Source organism: Bombus fervidus, chromosome 6 (assembly GCF_041682495.2).
Source record: "Bombus fervidus isolate BK054 chromosome 6, iyBomFerv1, whole genome shotgun sequence".
NCBI classification, from domain to species: Eukaryota; Metazoa; Arthropoda; class Insecta; order Hymenoptera; family Apidae; genus Bombus; species Bombus fervidus.
In genome coordinates, this window is record NC_091522.1 from 8,047,069 (window position 1) to 8,060,858 (window position 13,790).

Here is a 13,790-nt window from a genome sequence, read left to right on the forward strand (position 1 = left end):
TTTTCTTTCGTTTTGGTTGCTCGTGTGTGCGACGAATTATTGTCGTAAAAAGGAGAGGAAGAACAGAACTTCTTGTTCGAAAGAGAACAATAATTTAACAAAATTTACTATTTAAGGCGGTATAACCAAGTTTTTCCTCGTGTATTTTGTAGTTTCGTGGTTTGTTTTCGAAACACGATGGCGAGATGCGATTGTACATTTTCTTTAAACGAGATTGCTCTATTTTTCCTGTCCGAATGTTCGCCATATAAAAATACTCTACGAGTATAATACAAAATAATCGCAGGGAGTATTAATATATTTTACAAGAATTAAATTTTGCAAGTGCATTCATCTTAAATAACAAAGACTATTCTAACTTGTTTTAACGTATTTCCAATTAAAAGTTAATAAAATAAAATAAGAAATTTATTGTTATTTAATGTAAGCGTGATAGAAAAATTACTACTTGCAGTGATTACAAATAATAACATTATGACAATATCATTACGTAATATTAAAACAAAAATCGTATGGGTTAATTTAGACTATCGCTTTTCATATGAAATCAGTAGTTATCCTAATACAATATTTATGGACGATTTCCCGATCTCTTTCTTTGACACTCCCTCGTCAAATATCGAACTTAATTCATCTGAATTGCACTATAACCAAGGAAATATCAAGGAGATATGGAGCAACGTTCATAATTGCAAAAAAGTTTGACTGACACGGAGGATAATTTTCGCAAGACCTGTTGAACGGCGTCAGTCCTCGACAGGTGCATCGGTTGGGGTTCCTAGTCGATTTTTCCTAACCGAATACACGTCACGTTCGCAACATCGATTTTCCATATCGCCCGTCGCTGGACCGAACTTTTATCACGCGATAGGAGATGAAAGTTTCGCCCGGCAAAAGTATAGGGAAGACAAAGGGTGCAGATCGATCAGCCGCCGCTCCGTTTTCGATTACGGTGGCGGCGCTTGCAAACGCCTCGCCTTCGAATGGAAAAGTTTCGAGGTGCCACGGCTCGTTTTGCGAGCAGACGGGTCAAACGGAACAGTGAATGAAATTCACGTTTGCCTGGGGATATTGTGGTTCCAAAGACCACCATTGTTCTCCCTTTATTCTGTAAAAATCAATTTTCTGCCGATTTTTCTTTGTTATTAATGTTCAAAATAAAGATAAAAGTCGTTAATACGTTCGACGGGGGAGTTGCCCTTATTCATAAGAGGTGATGTTTTATTTTCTATATTTGCGAAGTATTCAGATTATATTGTATAAGCGGATTTCAAACTCCAGAACAAAGTACTTGCGCATTGATATTTGAAACAATCGAATCTCGAGAAGGTACTATTTCTATTTTGAAAGACAAACGACTATACGTGTAAAGACTATGTATAGTGAAAGAACACGCTGAGTCACACTTTTCAGAATAATTTCGGAATTCAATTAATTCCGCATTATCGGAATTGTCATCTTATTTTCCTTGTGAAAATACTTCCTTTTGTCCTCTTGTAAAGTTTGATATGCCGTGTAAATTAACAATTTGTTATTTAATTAACACACGGCTAAGAATCCCGGTATTTAACAATAGAATGGGAATTGTATGAATTATAATTCCGGTTCATCAAATATTTACAACAGTCTCCGGTTCGTTCGAAAATACATTAAAGAAGCTAAAATGTTAAAGCCATCAGGTTCTGGCAGTGTTTTAACGAATTAATTTAGTAAAAACATTCCGTTTTAATAAATTAAAAGCGCTCGACGGCCAACCAATCGAATTTTCTATCGCGTTTCATAAATTCGTTCATAACCGATCATTACATATTGATACTAAGAGGAGAGCAAAAAAATAACAACGTTTTAATTAAATTCACATGCTTCGTTGGCGAAATTTCACACATATTATTAACTTTCATTATTTATTGTTCTGTCTGTTTCGACGAACGATGTTTCTCCATCAGTCGATTGTATTTAATTTATCCAAGTTATCGTTTCAATTATCCATAGCGAAATTTTACACGAATTCGGCGAAATTTTATCGAGTTTCTCATTACGAAAATATCTGTACGCCCAGACAGGATATATCGCCGATTGATCCAAGGTCGAAATTAATCGATTCCAGGTCGATTCACGATTCCGGATCAATCGTAATGGAATTAAGGCGAGTGGAGCAGGTTCAGTGAAATAAAAGAGTGAGAGAAGGAAAAGCGAATGATCGATCACTAAACGATACGTTCGTTCGACTGATATCCACCCAAAGCATCGAGCACGTGTAGAATTTAACGCGAATCCATAAAAAATGATTCCATTTGATGCGCTATTCTTCTATTCGGATAGTCTTCAGGAAAATTCAATTTACTATCAAACGGAAGATATTTCGTTATCGTAAATTATTCGTAATGATTTCCCGAAGCAGTTTTTACATTTTCATTAAGGGAACCACGATAGAAATAATAGATACGAATACTTTTTGTCTATGAAACTTTAGAAATCTCAAGTTACAAGATATGAGTATTAAAGAATCTCCTTGCATTACACGGTAACAAATTGAATGATATAACAAACTGTAATTTCATAGTAAATTTTGCGAACAAAAAGTTATCTAATTATCTTATTCGAATAGAATTGTAAAATACTGACAACAAAGTCTATTACCTATGACTTGTAATTTATTAATCCACTAGTGTTCCTAGTTGAAAAATTACTGTTCAATGATGCATAATAAGAAGATGAAGAACATTTACAACTTTTTAATAGTCTTGTATCAACGCATCTTTTATTAACAACAAATGAAGCTTCCCACATAAAAAATTTGTCACTTGTCACTTGTGTTCATTGGACACCTATTGACTTTGTCCCGTCTACTTACGTTATCTTATTTACACGATACGACTACAATTACAATTCGCCTGTAGCGCTGCTCGTTCCTTGGCTGACCACAGCTGCTGGAGAACAATTTCCGAAACGTTAAGACGTTCCACTAAGTTCATATTTATCGTGGAACCAGTATGTAGCTTGGTCGTTGCGTCCCATTCCGGTCGTCGACTGTTTCTAATCGTCGAAAATCTGGATTTATCTGCAACCACGCAACCATCCTTTCTTCCGTGTAATGCCGACAGCATTTAGGTTCTAGTCGTGCGAAACAACCGACACATCGGCTCGAAATACGAGCAGTTGAATTTGCGAGAGCCTCTTCCTATGCTTTGGTCGGTCCGCGGTGTGTTTCCAACGCGCCACGCCGCACCGGTGTAAATAAATGCTAATTAACTCATTCTGACAATTAATTGGATTGCATAATAATTTCGACCGTGTTTAGATTGTAGATTTAGGGGTTGTTACTTTCATTAATCGCTCTCGCAATAAGTTTATAATATTTAACGTATTTATAAGGATGATAAAAATGTACTGTGTAATATATTTTTATCAAAAAATGGTAATACGTGCTTTGAAACGGTTAATGAATTCTCAAAAAATAGTTTCCATTAAAAATCAGTTAAAAATCGACGATTAAAAAACGAGTTAAAAATCAGACGAAGGTCCAGTATTTATTGTGAATTCAAAATAAATTGTAATAATTTGTAACACTTCGTGAAAAAAGTGTACATGGTATCTAGAAGTCATATGTACCCTTCCGCGATTATAAGCTATGTTTATCTTTACTATCTATCAATTTATTTATTTAAATGTGCACCAGAAACTATATCTAATTGAGAATAATAAACAATTACGTATATTCGTAGCTATAGCACCTAAAGGAGCGCATGAAGATTATTGTCTACATTTAAACATTTAAAAATAATCTTTATTTCGCCCATCATAATTAATTGTATTGAAAATGGATGTTGCAAAATTCAACAAATTTTTTTATAATTTCTTGAAATGAATTTTAGAAGCTACTCGAGTTATTTCTCATTGTCGATCAATCTCTGGGTTTCATTTAATTTATAATAAATTAGTCTTAAGTGATTGTGTGTCGAGGCTTCAAGTAAGGCATTGATAACGGAGAACTTCAAGAAGACATGATGCATTTAACCAGTTTGGTATGACATGTTAGTATCGCAGCTAATTGAAGTGTATGCGATCAAACAATGAGTGTAACATGCAGAAAGTCAATATCGTGTACGTAGCATCGTATACGTAAAATGACAGATTAACGTTGGAGTAGAATAATAAATTTCTCGTAATATGTAAAGACCGAAGTTGTTGAGGAAATAAGAGATTAATAATAATTTATTAGAAATGATTACGCTATTGTAATACATACAATAATTCGTGTCTATTTTCACAGCAATAGGTATTGTTGTCGGGAATTTGATGCAATTATTTATTGTAAATAATATTTTTATTGAATCTATTATTTTATTGCTTGTTCTACTGTGTTATTATACTTTTACACCTACAAATTATCGTAATGAACGATACTGATTTGGGTTGTTTAATAAATAAAATCCCTACATCATTTACTGTGAAATTTAATAAACGTTAATTAATTTTTCTCCATCTTTTTCTCTCTAACGATCGTACGGTAAATGTCTAGTTCGTTAAACGAAGAAGCATCACGTTCCATTGATTCGCAATATAGCAGGCCATTCACCATCCTCGTGTCACAGGCTCGAATTTACGGCGCCATATGACTCAGGAACGCAATGTTAACCCAGCAAATTGAGACAGATTGTATCCAGGTTTTCGATTCGTCATGCTCCTTGCAACACCTTTAATCTCATGGAAATCAGATTACATCGAACCCACGTGCCGTGGCATCACCAAAAGGAAAGAACAAACACGGCACCCTGTTTTGAATATCAACATTCATCGTTGAAATTTCTATGCATGTTAAGTACAAGATAAGAAAAAAGAAACATGGTGGTCAAAGCGGATAAGCCGGTAAAGGAAAATGCACAAAATTGTTTCAAGATGCTTGTTCTATCGCTATATATAACTACGTTCTATTGCCGCAATTTTTATTTGCGCACGTAACACAAGGTAAAGATCGAGTTATCGTAAAAATAATCGTACCAACTCTCCCTCACTTTTATCTCACATTTTTATGTAACGATCTAGCGATAACCGAAAATCATTTTCCTTTCAATTTATCTCCGTACTGTTCATCGTTCTCTCTATCGCGATCATTACAATTTTTACGAATTTCTACCGCATGATTTGCCGCATATAAATGGCCATATATTACATCGGAGAATTCTCAATCGACTGACATTCGATTCGCCTTCTATTTCGAAACCCAATAGAAAATCCAATCTTAACGATTCTTCTTGTAGAAACAATATTGCTGGAAACACTAAACGCGGCAATCCACCAGCACTTATTGATTTCACGACAATCAGGAGCCATTATTGTCGGCGTAATCCCATCATGGGCGTCGAATCACCACAGTTGGCTGGAGATTATGGAGTCTGTGTCTAAGTATCGATATGAAACTGGACATGTAGTGGGCTGCCAGTCAGTCAGGTTTGACCACTGGCTGATGGGTTCGCCGCGTAATCCTGTGTTAGCTAAATGATTGAAATTATCTTCATGACTGATGTCGAGATCCCGTTTACCAAACCTATTCTATATACTCGTGAGATCGCGCGGGCGTGCATAACAATCGAGTAACATGTCAAATATATAATTAGCATGACAAAATATGCATTAAACGTCGCGTTTATTATTAACGTCGATAGATTTCGAACGTTCCTATGGAACACAGTTTCGACCATGAAACCGACGTACACTGCTTGTTATCGATATTCTTCGTCGATGGATTTGCATAAAATTACGCGTGAAAAGTAGAAAAAATTATGCAAACGATCACATGACGTATCGTACCGATAGGTTCATGAAAATTGAACTAAATCTAGAAATTCATTAGAGGAAATATTGAAGGATTTAAGAATTTGTATCATTTCCGAAACGTTAAATTGTACAAAACCTGTATTCAATATTACAATAATAATTAATTTCATCGATTTCCGATATGATAAAATTAATCCTTTACCTATACTTGTTATCTGTTGATCATCGCTTTTAATTAATTTTAATATTCGTATTATTATGATATTTGTTGCTATTCGACTCCACACACGTTTTAAACTATTTTACACACACATTTAGATTTATTGAACAAATTCAGTTGAAACTTTCACAATGCAAATTGGGTCACAGTACTATCAGAATCGACATATAAAAATTAATCGTCGTATAAAACCAGTAAATGTTTTAATATCTGTAGACAAGACTGTGTATCAAAAATTGATCGCCTGTAAAAAATGTATCAGCGTTAAAGTATTTTCGAAATTCGTGAAACACGAATGAGCGCGTTTCGAAGACCGATATCGACGCAGTGGCGCCGTTTTTCTTTTATACAGAATTTTTCATCAAGCCTGTAGGTGCTTCGATTAAAGTTGGTATCGGTTGCGCGAAAATTTCAATCGAAACACCGTGACAATCGTAGCGAAACAACAAATAACGAAACAAAAAACGGGCTTAATAAATTCGTTTTAATCGAAAATATTTAATGAAACAAGATTTATCTGACTGTTATGCATTCAGAAGTTTGTCTGGTTCGATGTTGAAACATTAAATGATTCGAATTAACGACTGATATCTCGCCGAAAATATTTGGTCGCTACCTTTCTTTTTGACATTCCACTGTTTTTTCGTATCTCTTCAGTCTCGAATGCTTTCTACGAATTTATTTGGCGCCACTATGAAACAAAAGATACACACAGGCAATTGATCTGGTCTTTTGTGAACGTTGTTTTGTTACGAAAATTTTATACGTTTCAAACTGATCAGTCGTCGAATGTGAATGAGAGGACGATGAAAATATATCGAACTACAATACGTAATTCAGAATTCAATATCGCAATCTCGTTTTGAAACAGAAGGCATGTAACTGAGCATCTGTTTGGATTATTTCGTGAAAACTACGCGTTCTGATTTTTTACCGCGAAAATCCGCGTTGACGCGTGCTTCCACTTGTACTTGCTGATGCGTAATATTTTTAATGCGATTTACTCGCTAACGTAATAGGAGTCGCACGCTACTGGAATCTTGCTGAAATATTACAGCGTTCGAATTATCACATTTATACAATTTTTCGTAAGTTATTCCAATGTAGATATTAGAATAATCCTAGCGATGTTTAATATTCGTTGTTCTTGTCGTTCGTACACATATTCTTAAATATCGTTCAACATTTTTAGTTTCTTTTTTTCTTTATTTCTTTATGACTGAAGAAAGAGTTGAATCGTATCGATTGAGATATTACATTGTCCTGGAAGTTTATGTTTTTGTTACCTGATGTACCTGATTATCTGACAGATTATCTATTATGCTCGTTATACATTTTCATTTGACCAAATTCATAAATAGTCGTTCATCTTTAAGAATTATTCTCTCATCTGAAATTTTAAATATACTATTTTAATCCTTTCACAATTTGTACGTTTCAACTCTCGCAGCCCGAGAAAAGGATTATGGGAAGGTTAGACAAGACTGTAGCCCGGGCAAGTAGTCAGATATAGTCGTACAAATTTCACATCTTAAACATCATCATACGCGACACAATTATTCCTATAAAAAGTTAACAATACTTATTTATTTTGTATCCGATGCTAGAAACATATGAATCATCAACGTAAAGAAATGTTTTCTAAATCACTCGTTCGAAATTCTTCGTCATTTTAATACCCTGTCAAGAGACTACAATCATTCTCCTGTATTTTCACAGAAAATTTCCCAAATCCTTTTGTATCGATTACCTTTCAGTTGAAAAGAGGAAATCTCGAGACACGAGGTAATAGCAAACAACGTGATCGAAACCACGAGGAACGATTTAACACGAATTAGCCGTAGATCTCGAGCAGCCGGGCGGGATAAATTCAAACTTCTGTTTCTTTTATTGGCGTTCGCTCGCACGTCGTTGAATTTCTACCGGAAGAAAGCGATTTCACCGGCGAGAAATTGTCCAATCTCGTCGAAGCTTCTGCCTTCCATCGCGATCTCGACCAATCTTTCGCCGGCACGCTTGAGCGAGTTCGAAAGTCGTCGTCGTCGTCGTCGTCGTCGTCGTCGTCTTCCTCGGCTGAAACGATGTCGAAACGCTTGCGAGAGAAAGCGATCGTTCCCCGGTGTTTCGTCGAATGAAAATTCGTTCGCGTCGCCACGAAACGATCCCGTGTTCCACGCTGCCGGAATTTAATTAGAAACGTCGACGTCGGCTTTGTCTGACGAGGGTTGGGGACCTTTTCCTGCCTGCAACTTTCGATCAAATGTAAATGCAGGCACCTTGATTTTTCGTCGCTCTAGTTTGCTGAATTTGAACGAAGTAAAAGGACACGTTTATATGACGCGTAAAATTGTATTTACGCTACGTGACAATATTAAAGGGTTGCTAACTGTAAATTTTGTTAAGAGAATAGCCGATCTTTCAACTACCTATAACTTTGCTGCATTCTATGATTTATTGAATTCCCATAACTCACAATCAATATAGGTAATCGAAACACTTTTGATAATTGAAGAGAAATCGATCTTCCTATTCATGGAATATTAATATACCATTCACGAAACAATCAATTCGATTGTCCTTCGATTCGTATTGATCATTCTGACGTGAGTCGATTGCTCTGCCTTTGATTGAATTGTTTTCGACGTTCATCGCGTCTACTTCAAAAGTTCGTAATTGTCAGATGGCTGATATACGGATGCAAAACTGGGAATCGAATTGCAAACTGCAGAATTACGATATCGTAAAATTTGATGTTCTAGTTAACCTACTTTACGGCTACTCTACTTTTCATTTTGTTCCTCACAATTGTAAGGATATATGTTCACTGAAGAATTTCGTTCTCAGCCAGTTCTCTCACAGCGAAAATTTAATTTCTAAGAAACTCATAATTGAAATGAAACCACAATCTACCCAGTTTCCTTTATGCTATTTATAAACAACGTCCGAATAACAGTCCCTAAGACGCAACAAGATTCGCACTTCATATTCACTAAGATACCAACAGGCTGACAAACTAGAGCGGTAATCTCACAGCGATCTTAAGAAATATTAAACAGCAAACATCATTGTGAAATTATGTTATTTCTTTAAAATTTTATACTTGTCCAATCTCTCCGAAATTAAAAAAAAAAAAAAAAAGACTATAATCTGCCAGTAATGACTCCAGTAAAATGGTCGGATGGTACGTCACGTTTTCTGTTGTTGTCAGGTGCAATCTTTCATGCAGGCGATGAGGAGCACATAGCTGCGTTTCAATCGGCGATATACAAGACGAAATTCGAGCACGTCGCACCCGCATTCGAGCTGGAGTTCATCATAAAGCAGGTAGAGGTTAATACCGACAGCTTCAGGACCGCCGCTGCTGGTTTGTATGAATACTCAATACATATATATATATGTACATATATGTATATATATGCACATACTACTCATACTGCTTATAGGTATTTCCTAATCTCTGTTCACCTACGCTGTTTAAAGGGGTAGGAAATTGACGAAAAAATTAAATTAAATCAAATTAGATTAAGAATTTTCTAATAATTATGCACACGAACTGATAAGTTTTTAGCTGTTTCTTTAATAGAGTATTTGGTTTATATTGATTTATTTCAATATTAAATGTACGCTCTACGATTAAAACACGATTGAAACATAAAAATTCAAAGACTGCAGCAGGACTAATGAAACTTTGTATTTCTTGTAAGGTACAAATTTTTAATTACACTATTTAGCATCAAATATTTTCTTTATTGTCAAATAAAGTAATTAAATTTGGTACAAATACATTCGACTTATTTTTGTATATAGAACTACTTGCTATCAAATAGCCACTCCTACTCAATTGGAAATTAGTTAAATTCGCATATGCTAGAATTTGAAATTTCAAACTCGATTTTCTCACAAACTGAGTCTCCAAACGAATTTCATTACCCTCGATTTTTGTCTTAATCCAAGTCATATAGGATCTCCCTGATTTCAACCACAAATTATGAGTCACGTTTTATAGTAACTGCACCAATAGGAAGAATTTTAAATGGAAGTACATTTACTACGAATCGTTTTTAGTTTACATTCGAGATGGCTGCGTGGCAAAATCAGCTGACTAGAAAGATTCAAAGCTACTAATGAACCAATTAACAAGCGAACATATACGACCGATCGATCGCGAGAAATTTAAACGTTTAATTCTAGTTAATTGCAAAGGAAACGCGACGAGCATCGTCGATGCTAAACGAACAGAATCTAACGAGTAAGATAGTCTACGATTTTCTTGCGATCGAACTCCTCGAATCCGATCGACGCGATAAATTTCACGTTAAATCCTGTCGCGAAGAGAACTGATCGAGAGGTGGAGCGATAATAAAGCGTAATTGGACGTCTGTGCCTCGCGATGCAACTCGATATTTAAATAGTTTCTCTCTTTTTTTTTGTTGTCTCCTTGAAATTGAAGCGCGTAATAAGATTATTTTTAATACGATCGTATCTATCGAGCACCGCTCTTTCTATATCGAAGAACTTGAAGAATAAGATATTAATTAACTTTTGTTTGAAATTATACACATTTTCAAAGTCATTGAATTAGGACCAAAAGTTTCAGTGTATTTCATGTTTCTTAACAAAATTGAGTAGATTCTAATACAAAAATTCATTAATTATTAATGTATTGTATACAAAACGTCATTTATAAATGTTACGATATTAAGATAGAAAATGAATCGAGTATTAAAGATAATTAGGAACTTATTAAAATTCATATGTTCAGTATAATAATATTACCCTTATTTTGTTTTCTACCATTATTTTATTTTTTCCTTATTTTTGTGCCATGCTTACAAAACGTAACATTTCTACGCATACTCTTGAAACGACCAGGATTTAACCTGATCAAAATTTATCAAATCTCGAGCATCATGGTTATCGCGTTCCCTCGAATAGCAACTTACGTAGTGGTCTTCGTCCCGCAGCCAATTCCAAGATAGCCTCGTTCGTGCACTTTACAAGATGCAATTTGGTGAACCGGACAAGCCGAGGTAACACGCTTTAACATTGCAGCCTGTGAGCTTTTGGAGGAGGGTGTGGCAGCAATCTTCGGTCCTTCGAGTTCGTACACTTACGGAATTGTCGCAAGCATCGCGGCACGGTTCGACGTGCCGCACATGGACTATTTCTGGCGACAGAACGAGGAGCTGCAGGAAGGCCAAGAACCGAAGAACCCGACACCGATGACGATCAACGTGTTCCCTGACAGCAACATGGTTAGCAAGGTAAGCGAAAATCGAAGTGTTGGCGTCGGAAGGGCTGAAGTTAATTGCTGTCTCATGACGTGGAACATATTTTCGTCGAAGAATTAATTAAAATGAATTTGACGTCGATTATTATTTTTCATCTGAATTTGCAAGTTAAACTTCGTTCAGTTTAGTCAAATCATCTGAATTCAAGCAACTCGAACATAAATCTGTTAGTTAGTTGTCCTCAAATATCCTTCCAATTTTCTATTCTTTTTCACATTTGACATGTCACTCGATATCAAGTCATTTGGATTCAAGTAACCTGACTAATTAGACAAGGTTTTCACGACTTCAGACACGAATCTATATTCAAAGAGCGCCCTTTCTAATACATGTAACAAATATTTGTACGATGCCTGTTACACAGTGTAATTACAACATAATATGTGAGATGTTAACATAATTTGAAAAAAAAATATAAAATGTGAGTAGAATAGGAATAAAGATTCGTTAGCTGATTCATTGATTCGCACTGCTACGAGAGTGTTTCTAGTACAGAATTAACTTGTAAACTGTATCTTAAACGTATTTTGTAAAATAGGCTTCTATCGACAATCTTGTGCTCAATCTTACCTCGTCTTTTAGAACCACACGTTCTAAATTCTAACTATCACCCACATCTTTTAATACACTGTATACATATATGGAAACTTTCACCGTGTCACTTTTACCTGGCGACGCGACGCGACAGGAACGCTTTGGAAAGGAAAACCAATGAAAGAAAAACTGATGGGGTGAAGAGAAGGCAGCGAAATGGGCGAGCACCAGGGTGGAGGTGGCGTTTCGATGCATTTTAAATTACTCGTTTAATGAGGCAAATCGAGCGGGATTGAAGTAGCTGGTGCATTAAACCGGCTAGTCGAAGCTAATGAGCGCGATCAAAGACCAAACTTCGGCTAACGACGCCGGATGAGTTTTTATTCCGCCGGTCTTTTCATGGACATAGCGTCGGAAAAACAAACGAACGCGGGTTGATACGAATCGAACGGGGTTCGCCGATTAAGTCTAATTAAAATTGTCGACGAACGTGCGTGACAAGCGTAAAGGATTATTTAACGTTTCTTTATCTTTATGGAGCAATTAAAATTTTTTTAAGCGCAGTTCCTGCCCCTGTATGTATGCAAGGTTAGTTAAATTTAAATCTCATGGTAATTGATACAGTACGTTGGTGCTCATGCTTGATGCAAAAATATGCATCGATATGTCGGAAAGAAAAAACGGGAGAAAGAATTATAAAGGAAATGTTAAACGCATGAAACGTATAAAAAGTCTTGTGCCAGAGAAAAAGGCAGCAATTAATATTATACATATATCGATGAACAATAAACGGCTTACGACCATTCGTGGCTAAGAATATTACAGGCGATTAATCTTTAGGAAATAAGGGAATCGTTTAATGAATTGTACGATATGATGATATTTATGGAAGCAATAAATTTATTGCCTGCTTCTTAAATGTTTTTCCGCTTTTGAAGATACAGAAGTGTTTCAGCAGTTAGGTATAGAAACTTTTTATGAATGTTTTATATCTGCAGTATAAAACATTTTGAAATCTCGTTAGTTCTGTAATGTCTCATCGACGTCACTATCACGACCATACTCGAAAAGTTTGAAACAAATGCGAATAGAAGGTATAAAATACGTATTTATTTCAAATATATATTTTTATATTGGTTTCATATTTTACCGATATATTAACCGATATATAATTATATCTCATTACAGTTGCATAAAATGCATCGATAAAAGTTTTCTGCGGTAATTACTCAAATATTTCTATGAGTCACTGTATATAGTCATAGCAAATCGTAAATTAAAATGTTTTATAAATATAAAATATAAATATATATTTTCATATTAAATATACATTTTCATAAATTCATGTCACATTTGAACTCCATAATTACGAACTTTTAAACCATTACAAAATGCATCGGCGCTCCCTTTTTGATTCTTCTCCGAACCATATGTTGCTGATCGCAAAATATCACGGTTTTAACAGAAAATTCTTCCCTCCAGAGGCGTAAAAATATTTCAATATTCTCTCTGGCCCTTGCAACCTTTGAAGGCTTTTATTTTGTTTGATATATATTTTTTCCCTTTTTTGTTTCGTTATCGTGATGCCCCTTTTGCGGCATTTTTACACAGTTGCCACAGGAAAGAACGCCCGAATTTTCACTCGCTGGATTTTCGCTTGTTCAAACAAACTCGACGGTAGTTTCGTTAATTTATCGCAGACATTGCGACGTTCGACGTTCCCTCGACTGACAACGATCCGCATGTAACTAATACCTGACAAATTACTAGGTTTAAGCACAAATTCGAACATTTACGTTCATTTTTCACGGAAAACTAATGTTTCTGACAATTTCATTTGGAGATCACGCAGGAAAACGTGTTAAATCTATATTTGTCGATTTCCTGGTTTCTATGCGTCTGGTAGCTAAGAAATGTATTTTAATATGAAATTGTTGAAAGTGTGAATAGATAAATTCGAAGATACG

At 35.4% G+C, this 13,790-nt stretch overlaps 1 protein-coding gene across 2 annotated transcripts in view; it reads left to right on the top strand.

Annotated features, from left to right (window-relative positions):
* LOC139987921 (glutamate receptor ionotropic, kainate 2) overlaps nucleotides 1-13,790 on the top strand; it is a 70,269-nt gene that overhangs the window by 38,247 nt on the left and 18,232 nt on the right. For both annotated transcript variants that reach the window (XM_072004740.1, XM_072004739.1), the window contains exons 3-4: nucleotides 9,207-9,362; nucleotides 11,051-11,262. In XM_072004740.1, coding sequence (XP_071860841.1) covers nucleotides 9,207-9,362; nucleotides 11,051-11,262 — 368 coding nt within the window. The remainder of the gene's footprint in view (nucleotides 1-9,206; nucleotides 9,363-11,050; nucleotides 11,263-13,790) is intronic.